Here is a 20231-nt window from a genome sequence, read left to right on the forward strand (position 1 = left end):
ATCTCGAGATAACAAAAGTTGTTGTCTCGTGATCACTACTTCATTTTCTCGTGATCTCGAGATAACGTACTCGGTTACTAACGTAACCTCGGTTCACTGAGATACGGAACGAGTACTGCGTATGGGGGAAGGTCTCCTTTTTCCCCGTTACTGAAGCCTTTTTCAATAACGCAGTGTAACTGCATCGTCATTGGTTCACTCATAGAAAGTTGTTGAACCAATGACGGCGCGGCATAGCTGCGCGGCCTATGGCAACAAAGCGCGCAAAGAAGCCCGCCAAAAGAGGCAGGGCTTACGGCTATATAAGCAGGCATTTCGCCATAGGATTTCAGGTCATACGACTGAAGCGACGACACTGAAGCCGCAGCCTCGTGGCACGGCATGTAACGCAGTACTCGTTCTGTATCTCAGGGAACCGAGGTTACGTTATTAACCGAGTACGTTCCCTTTCGATACTTCACTCGTACTGCGTATGGGGAACGAATTCCACCGCGCCGTGCCACGGCAGGGAACGTCTGAACTTGTCTTGGACACCGTGAGGGAACCAGCGGACAAGTGAGAGGGCCGGAGCCGTCGAACCCATGTGTTACACTTGCAAGAGGGGAGCTAACTCCCGGGGTGGCATGAGGCGGAGCTCAATAGAGGCCGCTGTATCATACCGAGAGGACCCGAGCTTGTAAGGTCGGGATATCCAAGTTATAAAATCTGACAAAAGTGGACGGTGAGGACCAGCCGGCCGCCTCACAGATGTCTTTAATAGAAACTCCACTGGACCATGCCCAAGAGGAAGCCATTCCTCTAGTGGAGTGGGCTCTAACTCCTATGGGGCAGTTGAGGCCCATAGAGGAGTAGCAAAGAGCAATAGCGTCGACTATCCAACGCGAAAGACGTTGCTTTGAGACCGAAGACCCTTTGGTGCGGCCGCCAAAGCAGATAAAGAGCTGATCGGATTGCCGGAAAGGCTGTAATCGCACAACATAGGTCCTCAATGCCCTGACAGGGCAGAGTAATTCCAGCTCTCGCTTGTCCGACGAGGGAGGAAGCGCTGAGAGGGAAATGACCTGTGCTCTGAATGGAGTCGAGAGCACCTTGGGAACGTAGCCACACCTAGGTTTCAGAACGACTTTGGAGTCGTTGGGCCCAAACTCAAGGCATACAGGGCTCACAGAGAGGGCCTGCAAGTTGCCGACTCGTTTGACTGATGCTAGCGCAAGCAGCAGAGCGGTTTTGAGTGTCAGGGGCCTGAGGTCAGCTGAATGCAGTGGCTCAAAGGGGGGCCCTTTGAGAGCTCTGAGGACCAAAGAGAGATCCCAGGTGGGAACGGTGAGAGGACGAGGTGGATTCAATCCCCTAGAACCTCTCAAGAAGCGCACCACAAGGCTGTTTCGTCCCACTGACTGGCCAGCGATAGGAGAGTGAAACGCTGCAATGGCTGCTATGTAAACCTTGAGCGTTGAAGGGGTGCGACCCATATCTAAACGTTCCTGGAGGAACGACAGTATCGGTGATACGTCACACTCCACAGGTTCTATGCTGCGTGCAGAGCACCAGTCAACAAAGACCGACCATTTCTGGGCGTAGAGGCGTCTTGTGGACGGGGCTCTCGCCTGAGAGATGGTATTTAGTATGTCCCCTGGGAGGTTTGCAGGCTCCCATCGAGGGACCAGAGGTGCAGAGTCCAGAGTTCTGGCTGGGGATGCCAGATCGTCCTGTTTGCCTGAGAGAGGAGGTCCTGTCTCAGGGGGATCGGCCACGGGGCTTCCGTGGAAAGCCTGAATAGCTCTGTGGACCAGATTTGGCTCCTCCAGAGCGGGGCCACTAGGAGGACTCTGTGCTTGTCTTCCCTGACTCGTCTGATGACCTGAGGGATCAGAGCGATCGGGGGAAAAGCGTAAAGGAGGGTGCAGGGCCAGTCGTGGGCCAGAGCATCTTCCTCCTTCGAGAAATAAATTGGGCAGTGAGAGTTGTCTTCTGAGGCGAAGAGGTCTATCTCTGCCCTCCCGAAGAACTCCCAGATCGTGAGAACCGTCTGGGGGTGGAGCATCCACTCGTCTGAGGGGACGTTGCTCCGAGATAGCATATCTGCTCCCAAGTTTGTTTTCCCGGGTATGTGAGTCGCTTTGAGCGACTGTAACCTCGGAAATGCCCACTCCAGAAGACGTTTCACCAGTGCGCATAAGCGGCTGGACGAAAGGCCGCCCTGGTGATTTATATATGACACCACTGTCATGCTGTCCGACTGGACTAGGACGTGGCGTCCCGTCAGGTGTGCCTGAAATGCCTGAAGGGCTCGGATCACTGCCAACATCTCAAGGCAGTTGATGTGCAGATGGCTTTCCTCACGAGACCACGAGCCGAAGGCTGGTCTGCCCTCGCAAAGAGCGCCCCAGCCTGTGTTGGACGCATCTGTCGAGAGCACCGTCCTTCTGGACACCGCCTGTAGGGGTACTCCAAGACTGAACCATACAGGGTTCATCCAGGGTTTCAGAGCTGTCAAACAGGCCTGATTGACCCTGAGACGCAGGCGGCCGTGCCACCAGGCGTGAGGAGGGACCCGAAACTTCAACCAGTATTGCAGAGGCCGCATCCGGAGAAGGCCGAGCTGCAGAACCGAGAAGGCGGAAGCCATCAGCCCTAGCATCCTCTGGAAGAACTTCAGAGGGAGGTAGGCTCTGTTCCTGACTGAAGCCGCGAGCTGCTGAATGGCCAGGGCGCGCTCTGGCGAGACTACCGCCGTCATACGGACTGAGTCGAAAACTGCACCCAGGAACGTGATATGTTGGCTGGGAAGCAGCGAGCTCTTGGCAAAGTTGACCCTGAGTCCTAGGCACTCCAAGTGGCTGAGGAACACGGATCTGTGGAGTTCTAGCTCGGCTCGCGACTGGGCCAGAATGAGCCAGTCGTCGAGATAATTCAGAACACGGCTTCCCATCTGTCTCAGTGGGGAAAGCGCCGCGTTTATGCACTTGGTAAAAGTGCGAGGAGCTAGGGACAGCCCGAAGGGAAGGACTGTATATTGGTAAGCCACGCCCTCGAATGCAAATCTCAAGAATCGTCTGTGACGGGGGGCTATCTGGATGTGAAAGTAAGCATCTTTCAGGTCCAGCGAACAGAACCAGTTCCCGGGGCAAATCTGCACAAGGATCTGCTTCAGCGTTAACATCTTGAACTTCCGTCTCATGAGGGAGAGGTTCAAGACTCTGAGATCTAAGATGGGTCTGAGACCGCCATCTTTCTTGGGAACCAGGAAATAACGACTGTAGAACCCCGACACGCTCTCTGAGGGGGAGACTGTTTCTATAGCTCCTTTCCTCAGTAGAGTCATGACTTCGGCTCGGAGGACATGAGCGTCGTCTGTGTTTACTGAAGTCTGAAGCACCCCGCTGAAGCGCGGGGGCCTTCGGGCGAACTGAAGCGAGTAGCCCCGACTTATTGTTCCCAGGACCCAACTTGACACCCCGGGGATGGCTTGCCAGGCCTCGGCCCGCGTGACAAGGGGTTGTATGGCATCGGATGACGGACCGCCGGTCGGGGGCCCGTACACCGGAAAGAGTAGAAGAGGAAGTTTGCTCCTTCTTTGAGGAGGTAAAAAATTTATAGTGTTCGCCATGAGAACGGCGTTTTGCATGGACTCAACATTTGTGGGCCCAGTTAGCGCAACACTGAACATATCTCCCACGCCCGGAACTAAACGGGGCGGAGAGGAGACTGAACGAAGGAGCTTTTGGGGTGGTCCGACCTCGGCGAGACTTAGCTCCATCCTCTTCCTTCCTGGCAGATCAGGAAGACTTCTTAGGCCGGGGTCCCTGACGTCTCGGGAAGGAGGAGCGCTTTGCGGGGCGTGGACGCTGGCGCTGTTCCTTGGGAGGTGCTGCCTGAGAGGTAGAGGGGGCAGTCTTGCTCTGCTGAGCCGGCGCAGGCCTGGGGCGGCTGGAAGCAGAAGCAGAGCTGGAGCGCTTGGGCAGGAAGTGTCGCATGGCTTGGGACGACTTCTGTGCTGCGGTGAAGCGTTCCGTGAAGCCCTCTACCGCTGGCCCAAAGAGACCGGAAGGAGTTTCCTTATCGACTATTATGAAAGGAGATTATTCCTCTGGCCACGAGAAATAACTTCCTATTCTAGCATTAAAGTGTAAAGCAGTTTGCAAAATTGGAACGTAAAAGTGATTTGATTTGCTGAATGAGCAACAGAAGCAATTGAGCATGAATATAATGTATTTAATATATGAAACTACGAACACATACACTATACGACTAAATACACAAAGAATACACATATATACAGAAGCGAAAGTAAAGACAGGAAAAGAGAGAACACAAAGAGTAGCAAAACTTACAGACAGTTCCTTAAGAGCCAGCAAAGAATCAGTATCCCTTTGTTAGGTCGTGTAACTTAGCGCATCTAAGATAGATAGAAGTGCTGAGTTTCAAAAAGATACATGTGAAGATTCAGTGCATCCGTGGCTGCATTTCGTTGGCTTCTTCCGTCTCCGCAGGAAGTTTGAACTGAGAATTTGAAAGTTTGTTTCGCCAAAGGTGGTCGTCCCGAAGAGGAGAGGAGCGCGTGATGGGAGCGCAGTCGTCGAGACGTGCGTGAGATGGCGAGAGACAATCGAGAGACAAAGGAACATGCGTGTGGTTGTCTTTTAAGGACAAACAAGCCAAAATGCCTCCTTGGGTGAACAGCCAATGTCTAGCGTGGACTTTGAGGAGGGAAAAGTTCTCTTTGTCTTGTCTTGCGGCTCAATTTGCATAATTTATGATGGTTTCAGAATTGGTAACTTTTACTCCAAAAGACCTAATAGACTAATGCGTGGTATCGTAACAGAACATATATAATTAATTAAAGCATCCTGAAAGGATTCATTTAAGACTAAACATGGCAGGGTGAAAAAGACATAAAGACAGAGATACAGTCTTACACTCGCATATAAAGGTTTGGGGGTACAACTCACACAAGTCGTAACTTGAAATACATGCTTAAAACTGAAATACATGCTTACAGGATTACATTTTTATCATATTTTAATGAATGTGACTTAAAGAGAGTCCTGGTGTGTTCTTCTGTGTGTGTGTGTGCGTGTATTGGAGTTTGACAACATCTGGAATGTGGCCACATGGCTTGGTGTAATTCGATCTGAGTTGATCGCGATCGTTTTAAGTCACAAGGGAGAGATTCGTGGGTGCCGGTGATCCATTCACACGGCCATAAAATGTGTCGAGTGGGCTGTTAATGTCAGCCAGGCCGGAGCCAATGTGAGATTTACAAGCAAAGTTCAAGAAGTTAAACTTTAACGAAATGTATAGTTGACTTGCTAATCTGATCCACTGCAGACGCTACACCTGTTACTGCCGCAAAATTAAGATGATTTATTCATCACTGTTGAATTTTGCTCTTTATCGATTAACTAATATTGTTAGCAATGTCTTAATCTTTGCCATTTACTGACTATACAAATTCATTGCAACCCTACGTGCTGTATGTAAAAAAGCGTGCAACCACAGACACCACCATATTTTTAATGTGGGTTTTACATCAGACATATTGTGCTTTGCATGTTGTTGCTTTTGTATTCTGGGATTATGAAAAAAATGAAAATAATGTGGTGAAAAAAAAGTCTGTTGGTTTTAGTTTACCTAAACAAATAATTTTTGGAGTATATAGTTTTGTCTGATAGTCCATTTCAATCCTCAAAGTGATCATGAACTGTGAGGTAAAAGCTTAAATATATTTTATAACATTCTTTCTGTAATCTGCCCTTTCATTCTTCAACTGATGGCTGTAGTTTTGATTTCAAGACCACAGGTAAGGCATAGTCATGAAATATTAATGCAATAGCTTTGAGGTAAAGTTATCATTGTTTAGTGTTGTTGTAGCGATTTACTAGTTTATTAAAGTGTATATTGCTGTGTCTGATAACACTATCATTACAGGCTGCTGGATTCACAGCCAGTCCTCCACAGTTACGGCTCATTATCTGCTGTCTCATTATGCTGTGTAAGAAGAAAATAGATTTTCAGTACAAATTTCAATACAAAGTTCATAGACTCTATATGTAAAACCAACAATCAACAACCAACAATCATTTGTGTGTATTCAATATTACAGTAGTATGTTGTAATTTGATTCATGACTTTTTAGTTTTATTTGTAATAATAATGTTATGAATAATTTAAATAAATAATGGAAATATTTTAAAGTGCTAAATAATACGAAGCCCAGCACATGACATACGGACAAAAAAAATACATATATACACTGTTCCCACAAATAAATATTAATATTAATTAATATTAATATTGTGCATACAATTTAATTAAAATGGATCAGTAAAAGAGTCGGTAATTTGTGGACACAATATACATGTTTTTTTTTTCCCCACGTCATGTGCAGGGGTCTGCAAAAAAAAAAAAAAAAAGAATAATCTATCTTTCATCAACAGCTTAGGTTCTCTTTAAACAGAACCTGACAATACAACAGACAAGCTTTTTAATATTTAATTTGCAATTTTATTCTTCCAGCTCTACTAATAAAATCCACAGAGACCATTAACTGCTCCGAACCTACTACAGATGCTCTCATAACAGCCCTGAAGGAGAACATCTTTGGCAAAACTGAAATAAGGCCAGTTATTAACCTGAAAACTCCCACAAACATCAGTGTGAGCTTCACTCTGTATGGAATTTTAGATGTGGTAAGTTCTGATCATTCCAATAATTATGGCCACACAAAATCTGTAGCCTATTCAATACATTAGAAACTTCTCAACCATTTGCAGCCAAGATGCTAGCAGCGTTATTGTGACATGACAATTTTCAGCTGTGGTTATCTCGGACTCCAGACACGTCTGTAAAGGGTCTTTAAATAATTCCATGTTTTGTTTTTTTTTTTATAAAACAATGGATTCAAAAAATACCTACTTCAGAGTTTATATTTATGTCTTCAAGTAAAAGTGTAAAGCCAGCCAAGTCTTGCACACTTGCCACTTTAATGCTAATTGGTTTATGAATAGCAATTGCTTGTTGGTAATCATGTAAAAAAAAATATATATATATATATTTTTTTTTTTTTTTTCTTTCTTTCAGGATGAAAAAGCACAGAAACTTAACACATTCCTCTGGTTGAATTTGGTAAGTTTTATTGCAACAAGGTCTGATTTACTTTATAAACTTTAAAACAAATAAAATGAATTAATTTAGCAGATGCTTTTTATCGGTAACTCTTTACAATAAGGGTACAATACTAATAGGCCTACCTGAATTAACACTTAATTCAACATGAACTAATGATTAATAAAGGCATGAACTAATCACAAACCAGTGAAGAGCTATCCTTAACTACGACTGGAGTCATATGGATTCCTGCATGAATAACGGCAGCCTTAAAGGGTTAGTTTACCCAAAAATGAAAATTCTGTCATTAATTATATGTAATGGAGGCCAGCTAGTAGTCGCTGTGCGAGTAAACCTCACTCCTCTGATCTCAAGAGATGCTCTAGCGACTGACGCTAGAGGTTGCAGCCTTTAGCCTCCTTGTTAGAGCGTCCGACTCCCACACCAGAGACCAAGGTTTGAAGCCCGCGCAGAGCGGGGCAAGTAGGACCTGGGTAAGGGGTTACATATACTCACCCTCATGTCGTTCCAAACCTGTAAGACCTTTGTTCATCTTCGGAACACAAATTAAGATATTAAATCTGAGAGCTCTCTGACCCCTCCATAGACCGCAATTTAATTACCACTTTCAAGGCCCAGAAAGGTAGTAAAGACGTCATTAAAATAGTCCATGTGTCTATGGTGGTTCAACCTTAATTTTATGTGAAGAGAATACTTTTTGTGCGGAAAAACAAAACAAAAATAACAACTTTATTCAACAATTTCTTATATTCCATGTCATTCTCCTGCACTGTTTATGTTGTAGACACAGTGCAGCACTTCCAGTTTCTACGTCAGACACCAACTCATGTTGGCGCCAGTTGCCCATGTCACCCATGCATAAATCCGCCACTGTCTCAACTAATACTTTGACAGGGCTTTCACATTGGGCACGTTAGCTGCGGCTCGAGTCAGAGCGCGATTGTTCCCGGTACCCCCCGCAACATTGGTCTGGTTTCACACTCAACTTGATTCTATCGAACCCTGGTGCAGGGCTGTAACCACCATAGGCAATGGCCAAAGGCCTCAACAGTCTAACAGCGCTCATCAACGTCAAAATAATGACCAATCAGATCAAAGAAAGCAGGGCTTACTATTCAGACGAGTGTGAATTCCAACACCACGCTTTTAGTTTTTATAGTGAAAGTGTGTGTGCGTGGTAAGATATAAGAAACTAAACATTTAAAATTTGACACTATGATGGATACGTTTAATGACCCACAGTAACATACAGTGATGCAAACTACTCAACATTTTAATGTAATTTCACCATTTTGAATTTAAAATATGCTATCATTTAAATGATGATGTTAATAATAACTGAATGCAACGAGACAAGAAACGTTTTTTTTGTTTGTTTGTTTTTGTTTTTACATTTTTGACATTAGACATACAAACAAGAGTAAATGTGTGCATATTTTTAAATAAAATATTATTTGCAAAGAGTTTAAATGGACTACTTCACAATAATTAGACCTGGGACATCTTTTACTATTCTTTTTCTGCTTTATTCCCTTAAATCCCCTTAATCCCTTTTAATCCTTTATTTAATGCCTTAAAAAAAAACAAAAAAAACACCCCCACCCCCAAAGAAGAAGAAGAAAAAAAAAACTTTGGTTCCCCCCAATGTTTAAGACATGGACTGCATCCGAAATCGCATACTCTCTTGAGTAGGTACTTATTCTGAAAAAGTAATTACTTCACAACCGCTGAAAAAGTATGTTCTATATAGTATGAATATGTATAGTATGAACATAATCTGGACATACTACATTCGCCATTGTCCTTATCACGTGACCTACCAGCGTCAGTTACATCACTTCACTGCCATTCACAAATCCTCTACCATGGCCTCATGGGATAGTAAAGTGTCGTATGTACACTTCAGAAACTCGCCAGAAGAAGTACGTCATCCAGGTACTTTCTGCCTACACTTTTATGAATACTGTGAATTCGGACAAACTGCTTTTGTCACATACTGCTTTTCGCCTACTATACAGTAGAGAAGTATGCGATTTTGGATGCAGCCATGGTTATGGCTTTGCCCTGGTGCACTTGCGTTCATCTTATATCATCACAAATGTGCATGCCGCATGATAGAAAACAGAACGCAGTCAATATATTGTGTTATATATATTTTTTTTTTTTTTTACTAATTTGGTGCTATTATGCACAGCAAAGTAAACGACACTTGGGTTTACTGTATGTGCATTGCATGAAGGCAGCTTTCTGCTGCTTGCAAACAGAATCTTTAGGAGACAACGGATTGCCATTCCTTTGCCGCCCCAATTGCACTCGCTATGCGCAATTACACTGCAGGCTCGCTCTCACACGTATCCAAGGTAAATCATCAACACTATCATCCCTTACAAGTGTTTTATTGAACTAAATACATCATCATCGGCTAAAACACATGCACAGGTTTTTTTCTTCCTGAACAAGTGCACACCCGAGTCCGTGTTGCTTTCACCATTACATGAATCAGAGTGCAAACAAAAACAGACCACCTCCTTCAGGTAGTCTCTTGTTTGGTCTCTAATACTACAGTTTTCACATTAGCAATTTTTCATTCAAGCCGTGCCCCGTTTAAAACTAAACTTCCAGTGCGGAAGCACCCTTAGTTAAAATGTAGGTGCTTACGTTACTTATGCTCAACAGAATGTCTAAAGGGGGCCATCAAAATAAAGTTTAACCTTAACAGTTTGCCTATTAAATTAATGAATTAAATGACATTGGCAGTTCATTAAATGTATTAATATTTGCATTTGACAGATTTATTTATTGATTTATTTTAATCCAAAGTGCATAATACTGATACTTTGTGTTTTGAAGTACTGGAATATTGAAGGTTTGAGTTGGGATCCTGTTGAATGTGGGACAGACACAATCTCACTGCCAAGAAAACAACTGTGGAGGCCTGATATTGTCATTAAGGAATTGTGAGTTCTACAGTATCCGTATTTCTAAATTCTGTGATCAGCTGACCATTATCCACTTTTAATTTATATATTGCATGTGATGCTGCAGTCATTACCCCACATCTCATAAAATGTTGTCACCCTCTAGGTGCTAGACTTTTTGTGGCTTAAGGCTGATTTGGATTACATTTTTTAAAATAATAATAATAATAATAATAATAAAGGTTTACTTGGACAATAAAATTACCATCCCGTCCCTAATATATACCTCTTTTTACTTTGAAGCATTGATGAAAATAAAGTCCCAGACACATATTACCTCTACGTCGAAAATACTGGTAAGGTAACAGACGATATTCCATATCATGTGATCAGTTCCTGTAACCTGGACATCTACACCTTTCCATTCGATATTCAGAACTGTTCATTCACCTTTAATTCATATCAGCACACCAGTAAGTTGGCTTGACTGAAGAGCAAATTATCACTTTTACAGTAACTACTAACTTTGTGTGACTCCATTAACTCATTTGTTTGGTCTTTTCTGCAGTGCTGGATGTTCAGTTGTCCATTGCTAAACCGGTGGAGGAATCATTCAAATATTCTCTTGAAGTGATGACAACTAAAGGAGAGTGGGAGCTGGTCGAAATGCTTGCTGAAAAACCTACGATACCTTCCCAGGAAATGAATAACTCACGGGACGCACTTACTTACTATGTATTACAATTTTAAAACAATTTTAAAAAATCTTAGCTTTAAACAAGAAAATAAAGCTTATCAAGACCAACATACTCTCATGGCATTTGCTCTCTGAAGTTAAAGAATAATAATAAGCTTAAATAGGATATCAGTATGTTTGCTTTAGCTGTCAAATTAACCTTTGTTGGTATTTTGCTTAAATGAATCAGCATTCTAACTGAAGTTGGTTAAATTACTTTTGTCCTTCATTAGATTGTCCTCAGGCGACGGGCAACGCTATATGTGGTGAACCTCCTGATTCCCAGCTGTTTCCTCATTGCTGTAGATCTATTCAGCTTTCTTCTACCACCTCAGAATGTGGATCGTTCTGCCTTCAAAATGACCCTCATCTTGGGTTACACTGTGTTCCTGCTGCTAATGAATGACCTGCTACCCGTCACAGGAAACACCTTACCTCTCATAAGTTCGTATAGGAGCTTTGTTGTAGCATTACACTTTGTCATAACCAGGCATGTGCCAATTTTCCAGAGTCAATTCCTTATTCTGTCTTTGCTAAAAGCAAAATGCACCAGTGAAGTAATAATAATAATAATAAGTTTATTTTATATAGCACCTTTCTGCAAACTCAAAGTGACAAATTGTCTCATCATTCGTCGCACTAACTGCTGGTTATGACAATTTTAAAGCACCTTTTTCCTCTCTTGCCAACTGACATTAATATTGTCAAATTTTAGCTGATTTTTAAGACATTACATTATCTCTCTTTTATACTCTCTCTTTCCAGATGTGTTTTTTTCTCTCTGCTTGGCACTGATGGTGGCCAGTCTTCTGGAGACAATTCTTATCATAAATATTCACTATGGCTCTAGTCACTATGGACCGTTACCTCAATGGGCCAAGGTGTTTTTCCTCAACTACCTTGCTAAACTTGTTTTTTTAAGCAAGAAACCCAGTGACCAAAAATGTGATCCTAAAGGTGAGTCTTACCATGCGAATCCAATAATGCAATTTTTTCAATCCAACTTGGGGTCTTGAATCACCTATTGTACTTTGCAATAATGAATTGCTGAATGTACAGTATATTGCAGCAAATTAGCTAAAAAGGGAAATATTCATAATTAATCACAACTTGTTATAAATATATAAATATTCAGATCAATTAATAGAACTAACTTGATGTAGCAGAATTAATATTAAAATCAGTTAACCTGTATATCCAGTGAACACTCAGTTTTGATTCAGTCTATCAACTCTCAGAAAAGATATTACTGTGTACAGTGCTCAGTAGCAAGATCAGGAATCGTTAAATTGACTTTGCTGCAAGCAGATAATCAGAAACAAATACTTATATGTATTGTGCACAAGTTTTAATAACTAAATTATGAACACAGCTAATCTAAACAAACATACACACAATCACGCATACATGGGTAAAATGGAATGTGAACATAAATGGAACCAGAAACAGGGAATGAAGCTATGGAAAAGAGTCATTTAACCACCTGAAAGAACCATCAGTTTCTTATTTCAAAGCACCTTGTTAAACAAGAAGTCTGCAGCTTATCTTAAACCTCTATTTAGTTTGTCTATAAATTAATGAAGACAAAGAGTCTGTTTTATGGGCTTTATGTGTCTTTCCTATGGGGAAATGGAGTGAGATTTTTTCTTCACATTCCTTTAGGTCATAAATGGCTTTGTCTGGGTGTTACTTGTTCTTTAGGGGGATGGTTCACAGAACTCACATAGTGGGTTTGCATTATATTTATTTATATCATTATGTATTAATTATATTTAATTATATAATTAAATATAATGAATAATGTTGTGTCTGATTGGCTTATTTGGCCACTGGATGTGAAAAATTGAATACTGCAACAAAGACTCAAGATTTCATTAGTTGCGTTTTCTCGCAATTTGCCAATAAGAATCAAGTATTCAGTGTGCAGTGTAATAATTATGTTCAACAAACATAAATAGTTTCCAGAGTGTTTACCCCAAGTAGAAATAGCCCACCTTCTGGCCACCATTGTCTGATTGAGCCAGACAAAATTACAAAAGAAACCCATCTGATAAGAGAATCAGGACTTTGTCCATACCCATTAGGCACTTTATTTTCACTTTTCAAATATTTTCTTTATTTTTATTTAAAATAAACACCTCTCTGAGTTGATAAGCAATGGGAAAGGGGAGAAAAATGAGTTCGGTAAAAGGTGGATTCGAACTCGGGTCGGTCACCTTACTCTCCACCTTTCGTGGAAAGTCTGTTCACTCGGTGGCCATATTTGCAACGCCTCCAGGCAGCTATTTCAGGCATCCAAGACCAAGTCCTATCTACTTGAATGGGCATATCCTGAAATCTCAAAAACTGCTTGCCGAACTTGCATTTAAATAACATATTTCAAATCAGCAACAAGCTCTTACATGAACTGTCCAATAAATGTAATTTCTTATGCTCAAATAGCGTTTAAAAAAAACTTATTTTTCAGGCTAAACCAGCCAATGCACATGTGTAGGCATAAGTGCACGTCTCAGAACACTGAATTTTTCTATAGAAACCAGAGCCTCTAACGGCAGCTGCAGTGACATGATGACTTTATCAATCAGCGATTGGCTCTTTTATTTAGAAGGTGGGACTTATTCTGCCTTATTGCCATTGCATTTTCTCCCATTCAAGTAATTTAAGTGCACATATGTGCACCGTCTTTGTATATCAAAAGGCTTTGTATAGAATATTGTTATGGAAGAGGAAAATAAGGGTTATCGCTTTAAGATCAATAACTACGGGTGTTGAAGTCCTTATAGAAATGTATCTGGGTAATGTAGCTCAGATCAAGTGTGCATACTCTTGCTGTGCAAGAAAGTTTCTCTGTTGCTTTTCTGTTAGTTTATTCAAGTCAATCAACCTGGGAGTTATTGTGAACTGTAACCCTGACAACTTTACCTTGCAAGAATAAGTAAAATGGCATGCATCCCTGTCATCATTGCCTGAACATGAACTAACAAGCTATTACGCTGCCGCTGTGAATGGCCGAAGCGGTGAAAGTAACGATTTTGTGAATAAAATGTTTGAATGGGACTTATTATGCCCCTTTTTACAAGATGTAATAGAAGTCTTAGGTGTCCCCAGAATGTGTCTGTGAAGTTTCAGCTTAAAACACCCCACATATTATTTATTATACAGTACCATGCCCAAAATCCCCCTTTTTGGGTGGAAGCAAAAGTACGCTGTTTGCGTGTGTATCTTTAAATGCAAATGAGCTGCTGCTTCCCTCCCCCTTTCCAGAAGAGGGTGGTGCCTTTACAGCTTGTACCTCGGGTACACTTGCAACAACAAAACAGTTGTTATGCTGTCATTTCCAAAGAACACGTTTTTGCATTCCACTGCGCTGCTTTTCCATTATTCTCTATGTAAACACATGCAAGCCAGACCTTGCATTTTTTTCTCCTATTCTGGGTCATTCACACACAATGCGTCTTTGCATCTAAAAACGTGAGACGCGGGCAGTGAAAAACGCAAGGTGTTGAGATGTGTTTTTTTTAAAAGTTAAACTTCTTTTAACTTGAGCGCTGCATTTTTTGAGTGCCGTTCCTGCGCGATATGCTGTAAAAGATGCAAGATATGCGCAACGGTCAAACACGTCTGTCTACTGCCTTTACATAGAAAAGCAATGGAAAACTAGCGCAGTGGAATGGAAAAAACACATTCTGTGTTGATTGAAATAGCCAACAACATAACACTTGTATTGTTTATCACATAGCTGAGACATTCTTGTGTTTCCATTTTAATAAATATATTCACATACACTGAATATGTTGTTATAACTGCACACTGTTTTATAAATGTACTACAATACACTGAGGTGCAAACAGTAAGCTATTTGCTACTATTTGCACTAAGTATAAATAGCTATCAACTAACAACTATATACACTTAGTGCAAAGAAAATACTGCTATTTTCACTTAGTGCAAATAGCATCTGCCAATAGATTGTTACATTATTGTTCTTTTGTCCCTGTAGAGCACAGAACTGAGACCAAACGCTGTGATTCTGTAATTGAAAGCCCTCAGAGCGAAGCAGTCCATAAGACACCTCCTACTCTCCAGGAACTGAGGAAGATAAGCCACGAGTTACTATCCATCCGTGAGCAGGTCAATCAATATTTTAATACTGATGAGAGTGCAGATGAGTGGGTGAATTTGGGTCAAGTCATTGACCGCTTGCTTTTTGGGCTGTATTTGATCTTTCTCTCAGTGAGTTTTGTCACTATTGTTGTTGTTTGGCTGTACTGGTACAACAAAATTGCATCTTTGATACAGTATAAATAAACCTACTGAAACTATATGGGAATAAGTGTTGTTGAGTGTACATGATTACTGAACCTGTAACATTGTCATTTATTAAATCTAATGAAATGTGAATAGTAATTTTTTTTTCTTTCTTTTTTTTAGTTCTTTACATTTATATTTGTTTTGTCACAAATGTAATTCTGTAATGTTTAATTTCCCCTTTAAGTTACTGATATATTATGATATATTATATATTATGACGATTATATTATTATTATTATTATTATTATTATTATTATATATTTTGAGTTAAATTGAATAGAAAATTGTTTTCAAATTAAAATATTGTATAATTTTACTGTTGCTGTCTACCCACTAACCTACATAGGACAAGGATTGATGGGTGTTACCATGTTGTTTCTTCTAAAATGTTTTGTCCATTGTGTTTTTCCCCTCTTGAAAAATAAAAATCTTTTAATATCATATATGAGGAAGTGATCTTTATTTCAGTCAACAAGAAAAAAAATGTAGGGCTATTAATTTGATGTTATCTATCAGAAGTTGACTCAATTTTGAACAGTTTTTGAACAATATTAAATTAATTATTTAATAATTTATACTTTATAATCATGCACAATAAGATTAGAAACAATAATTACAAACCTAAATATATGATCAGTTTTAATTTCATGTTGACATTAACTGTACTTCTGTAATATGTTGTCCAGCAGGGGTGAAAAATAGCTTTCAGTTGCATTTCTGTGATTTGTGCTGTCACAAACTTGATCAGTTGTGACAGCTGCAGTGATATATTCATGTATTGGAACAGTTTTCGTGCAATTTCAACCAGCCAAGACTGAATGAGACATTAGCAAGCTCGTATCTCATACTAATTCTGCTTACATGTAAAAATCACATATTCATAATACAAAACTGATCAACATCCTTAAGTTTTTATTCAGCTATAGTTCACTATCTCTGTTACTTTGAATGGTAAAGCAGTATTGGTGTTGACCTTTGGACAGAAACATGTCCCTGCTAGTTTCAGTTTTGTTTTTGTAAGGATGAAAATCAACAAAGACTTTTGCTTTCCTATTCCAGCCCCCTCCAAGGGCCATTTGGAATACCTAAAATCAAAGAAGTGCTGATAGTGAACAAGGTCTGTAGTCCAAGATATGTATTCATCAGGGGTCTGCTAATTGTCACACCTTTAGTATGGCAGGGAATTGGTCAGTTTGAATGTCTCACATTTAGGTTTCAGTCACATGGTCAAGGAAGGGATATATATATATATATATATATATATATATATATATATATATATATATATATATATATATATATATTGTAACTATTGCTCTGTCTGTTCTTTTCCTCTGGGTCCCTTTATGGGGCACTCATTCTTTGGCTGTTCTTTTCTTTGATTCTTTGGCCTTGCTCTTCCTCTCTACCTGAGCTTAGCCTTCAATCTCTCTTTCTCTCTACATTTTCTCTCTCTCTCTCTCTCTTGCTTACTCTCTCTCTTTCTATCCTTCAGGTAACATTTTACATACTGGGTACAATTAATGGTTGTAGCAAATTACCTCAAATGGGAAATATTAATAATTGTTCATAACTTATTATGATTAATTCTGAATATTTGAATCAGTTAATCAGATTAACTTGATGTAGCTACATTAACATTACAATCAATCAAGCAGTTCATCCTGTGAACACTCAGTATTGATTATTAATTAATTCTAAGAAAAGGGTATTTTTCATGGCCACAGAAAAATAATTCTTTCTTAGCATTTGCAGCGCTTAGAGTGTGTAACTAGATCAAGATCATTTAAGTCACAGTTATTTGCAGGCAGGCAGTCAGAAACAAAAAAAAATATGTATTGTGCACAAGTTTATAAACTAAATCACAGACACAACTAATCAAAACACATGCAGACAATCACACATACAGTACATGGGTAGATTGAGAAATGAAATAATGAACTGAAAACGGAAACAGGAAATTAATATGGAAAAGAGTCATTAAACCAGGAAAAAGAACCATCAGTTCTCAAAAGGGTTCAAACTTAGTTTAGTGTTTAAATGTACGATACTTGCAAATGCCTGAGCTGTTGAGGAGTGTCCGGATCTGCAAGAGAAGAGGCTGAGGAGAAATTCTTGATGGTTCGGTCCGATGGTGCTGAAGTTGTAATCAATATCTTTTCTGTTGAATGAAGAAAATGATGATGAACTTGCACTGTTAATTTGACTCTGTGGTCAAGAAAGTTGCGCATGGCTTGAATGAGTTTTGGCTTGACCAATGAGAAAGGTGCAGTTCTCAAGCGGGAAGTTTCCTTTGTTTGAACGTGAACTCATTTGCATGAGGAGAGTAAGCTGGCAGTTTGTGTCCATTTATACTCTGATAAATATAATAAACATACAATGCATCACCAAGAGATGATGTCCACCAAAATGTCATTAAACAATATTTTGATATGAGACATCACCTAGATGGGCTACATTATCTAGTAGTTCTATCATCAGTATATACAATATACAATATACAAAAGAACAATATACAAACAGTAATAATACTCAAAATGTACTGGGAAAATGCATGTTCATTTATTTAAGCAAATTTGTCAATGAATTAGTGGAAAGGATTCCATTTCTATAGGCTGCATGTCTGATTCTTGTAGATTGTACTTTCCTGAGCAGGCACTATCTCCCAAGTGTCTTTGAAATGCATGAGGGAAGCAAATGGTGATATTTCTCAGTGGGTGAGGGGTTGTGAAGATTAACTTTTACAATTGTGTGTTTGATCGATCCAGTTGTTAAAACTGATTGGTTTCTGCTGTATTAGTAGCCAATGCGCTTGCATGCTCAACCTTCAAATACTTGGTTAGCATTTGCTTAGCAGTGTAGCGCGCCCTTCAGAAACCCTCCACCTTCCCCAGATCCACCTGTATAGTTCTGCTACAGGTGTCATGTCGATGAGGCCTTTACAGGGGATACTCTAGTTGACATGATCTCTGTAGACACTTCAGGGATGCGCTGTGGTCGTGTCTAGGCCCAGGTCCTACTGTGTTTTTTCTACTTTACCACAGTAAAGAATGCGAATAGCCTATAATAGGCCTAAATGCGAAAGAAAGAAAGAAACGTTTATAATCCCCTTTGTGAGTGAAGATTTGGGAAAAGAAACAGAGATTCCATGTTCAGTGGAATAACTAATGGAATATTGTTAAATTCTCTGCTAATCGGGTGACCAGATCGCGATTCGCAAAACAGAATACAACGCTTAAATTTAGGGACTCACGTACCTCTCTTATTCGGCATGAACTAAAATGTTTCCATGGCTGCGATGTCACATTTAATTGCTAACCTATTATTTCTTTTGTAAACAAAGCTTTGTGCTTCACTCATGTCATATTCAAGTAAATACTGCCACAGCCCTATCAGTGGGTAACGAATATACCCGGATTCTCGGTACTACCGGTACCACAGAAATGCGGGTATCGTCACATTTTCAAAATTTTAGTACCGACTTGGTACCGAAGTACTGGTACTTTTGACAACACTACTTGCAAGTAAAGAGGTTCATAAAGTCATGACTGCTGTGCTGTTTGGAAACGTCAGATGTTAAAGCTTTATTTCTCATTAATTTAGCCACTGTATTAAATAAATACTTAGGGTTGTGTTTGTTTTCTTCTAAGAGAGTCATACGCAGATCTAACAGTTATTACAGACTTTCTGTATGCAATAATGCTTTCTTTCCACAAAATGTAAAAAAAAAATTTTTTAAAAACCCTCTAGTTAAGTTTTCTTCTAGGTGTGCTCCATTTTTCTGGCTGCTCTCATAAGGGCACACATGTGCTTGTTGTAGCACAGCATTGGACTGTTTTTCTTAATCTTCTTAAAACGTAAATGAGCATGTCTAATATCTAATGTGCTGGAAAAGAGAGAGTCAGTAGTTTCTGTTGCAACATCGAGTTATGAAACTGATCAGCAAGATTATTTATAATCTATAGTGGTAGAGGTGATAGTTCTACCATAATTGTAACAGGGAGTCGGTTTTGCAGCCTTGGCTAAATGTAGTATACACAAGACTAGATAATGATCTGAGATGTCATCACTCTGCTGCAGAATGTCAACGGCATCAACACTGAATCCATGTGACAATATTAGATCTAAAGTATGATTACAAAAATGAGTGGGTCCTGACACGTGTTGTCTAACTCCAATAGAGTTTAGAATGTCTGTAAATGTCAATCCGAATGTCTGTAAATGTCAGTCAGTCCTTTTTCATTATATAAATGGATATTAAAATCACCAACAATTAGGACTGCAGCCAGTACTAACTCCGAAAGAAAATCAGCTAATTTCAGATCGAATATTCAGCAAACAGAGCTTTATCATTTGTTCATCTGTATTATATCTGGGAGGGTTTGTGTGTGTATATGTGTGTTCTTGCATACATGGTTTATGTGTATAATGACATGGGTATTACAATGTAAACATGGTTTATGAGGACACTTCCTGTGTCCTCGTAAACCAAATGGCTTAAAAAACATACTAAACTGTTTTTTTTTTTGTTTTTTTTTATTCAAAAAATGCAGAGTTTTCTGTGATAGGTAGGTTTAGGGGTAGGGGTAGTGTAGGGGGATAGAATATAAAGTTTGTACAGTATAAAAACCATTACGTCTATGGAAAGTCCCCGTAAACCATTATTTATGTGTGTGTGTGTGTGTGTGTGTGTGTGTGTGTGTGTGTGTGTGTGCGTTTTTGTGATTTATAAGGACACAAATTTGTATAAAGACATGGGTATTACACTGGTATTACGATGTAAACATGAAATATGTTTTCTGTGATGGGTATGTTTAGGGGTGGGGTAGTGTAGGGGGGTAGAATGTACAGTTTGTACAGTATAAAAACCATTACGCCTATGAAATGTCCTCACTAAGATAGCAAAACAAATCTGTGTGTGTGTGTGTGTGTGTGTGTGTGTTTTAACATTAATTACATTTTTACTCTATGACCTGCTTCCTGACCTGTCAACATTAAGATTATGAAATATGTAATGATCATCATGGATAGCTTTGTGTTAGTGGTCCTTTAATATATAGTATAAGCTTCTTTAAATAATGGACTTTATGTTTTGATTTTTTTTTATTATTATTATTTTTTGTTTGTTTGTTTTT

General features: G+C 39.8%; 1 protein-coding gene across 4 annotated transcripts; it reads left to right on the forward strand.

Annotated features, from left to right (window-relative positions):
- Nucleotides 1-1610: 1610 nt before the first annotated feature.
- Nucleotides 1611-15528, forward strand: LOC127521553 (5-hydroxytryptamine receptor 3C-like). 4 transcript variants are annotated; one of them, XM_051910895.1, is made up of 10 exons: nucleotides 5664-5995; nucleotides 6520-6692; nucleotides 7084-7128; nucleotides 9982-10088; nucleotides 10353-10405; nucleotides 10486-10522; nucleotides 10618-10784; nucleotides 11019-11229; nucleotides 11551-11742; nucleotides 14786-15528. In XM_051910895.1, exons 5-10 carry the CDS (start codon nucleotides 10358-10360, stop codon nucleotides 15091-15093), a joined length of 963 nt encoding a protein of 320 aa, XP_051766855.1. In that variant the 5' UTR covers nucleotides 5664-5995; nucleotides 6520-6692; nucleotides 7084-7128; nucleotides 9982-10088; nucleotides 10353-10357; the 3' UTR covers nucleotides 15094-15528. The 4 variants fall into 4 exon arrangements, with proteins under 4 accessions (XP_051766857.1, XP_051766855.1, XP_051766854.1 ...); XM_051910894.1 differs by having other exon boundaries at nucleotides 10353-10522; XM_051910897.1 differs by lacking the exons at nucleotides 11551-11742; nucleotides 14786-15528 and adding an exon at nucleotides 14293-14779 and having other exon boundaries at nucleotides 1611-5995; nucleotides 10353-10522.
- Nucleotides 15529-20231: the final 4703 nt, after the last annotated feature.

This window comes from Ctenopharyngodon idella, chromosome 10 (assembly GCF_019924925.1).
Source record: "Ctenopharyngodon idella isolate HZGC_01 chromosome 10, HZGC01, whole genome shotgun sequence".
Taxonomy (NCBI): domain Eukaryota; kingdom Metazoa; phylum Chordata; class Actinopteri; order Cypriniformes; family Xenocyprididae; genus Ctenopharyngodon; species Ctenopharyngodon idella.

Coding starts and splice junctions, on each gene's coding strand:
- LOC127521553 (XM_051910894.1), top strand. Junction 6,693..7,083: donor TGTATGGAATTTTAGATGTG/GTAAGTTCTGAT, acceptor TCTTTCTTTCAG/GATGAAAAAGCACAGAAACT. Junction 10,089..10,352: donor GATATTGTCATTAAGGAATT/GTGAGTTCTACA, acceptor TTTACTTTGAAG/CATTGATGAAAATAAAGTCC.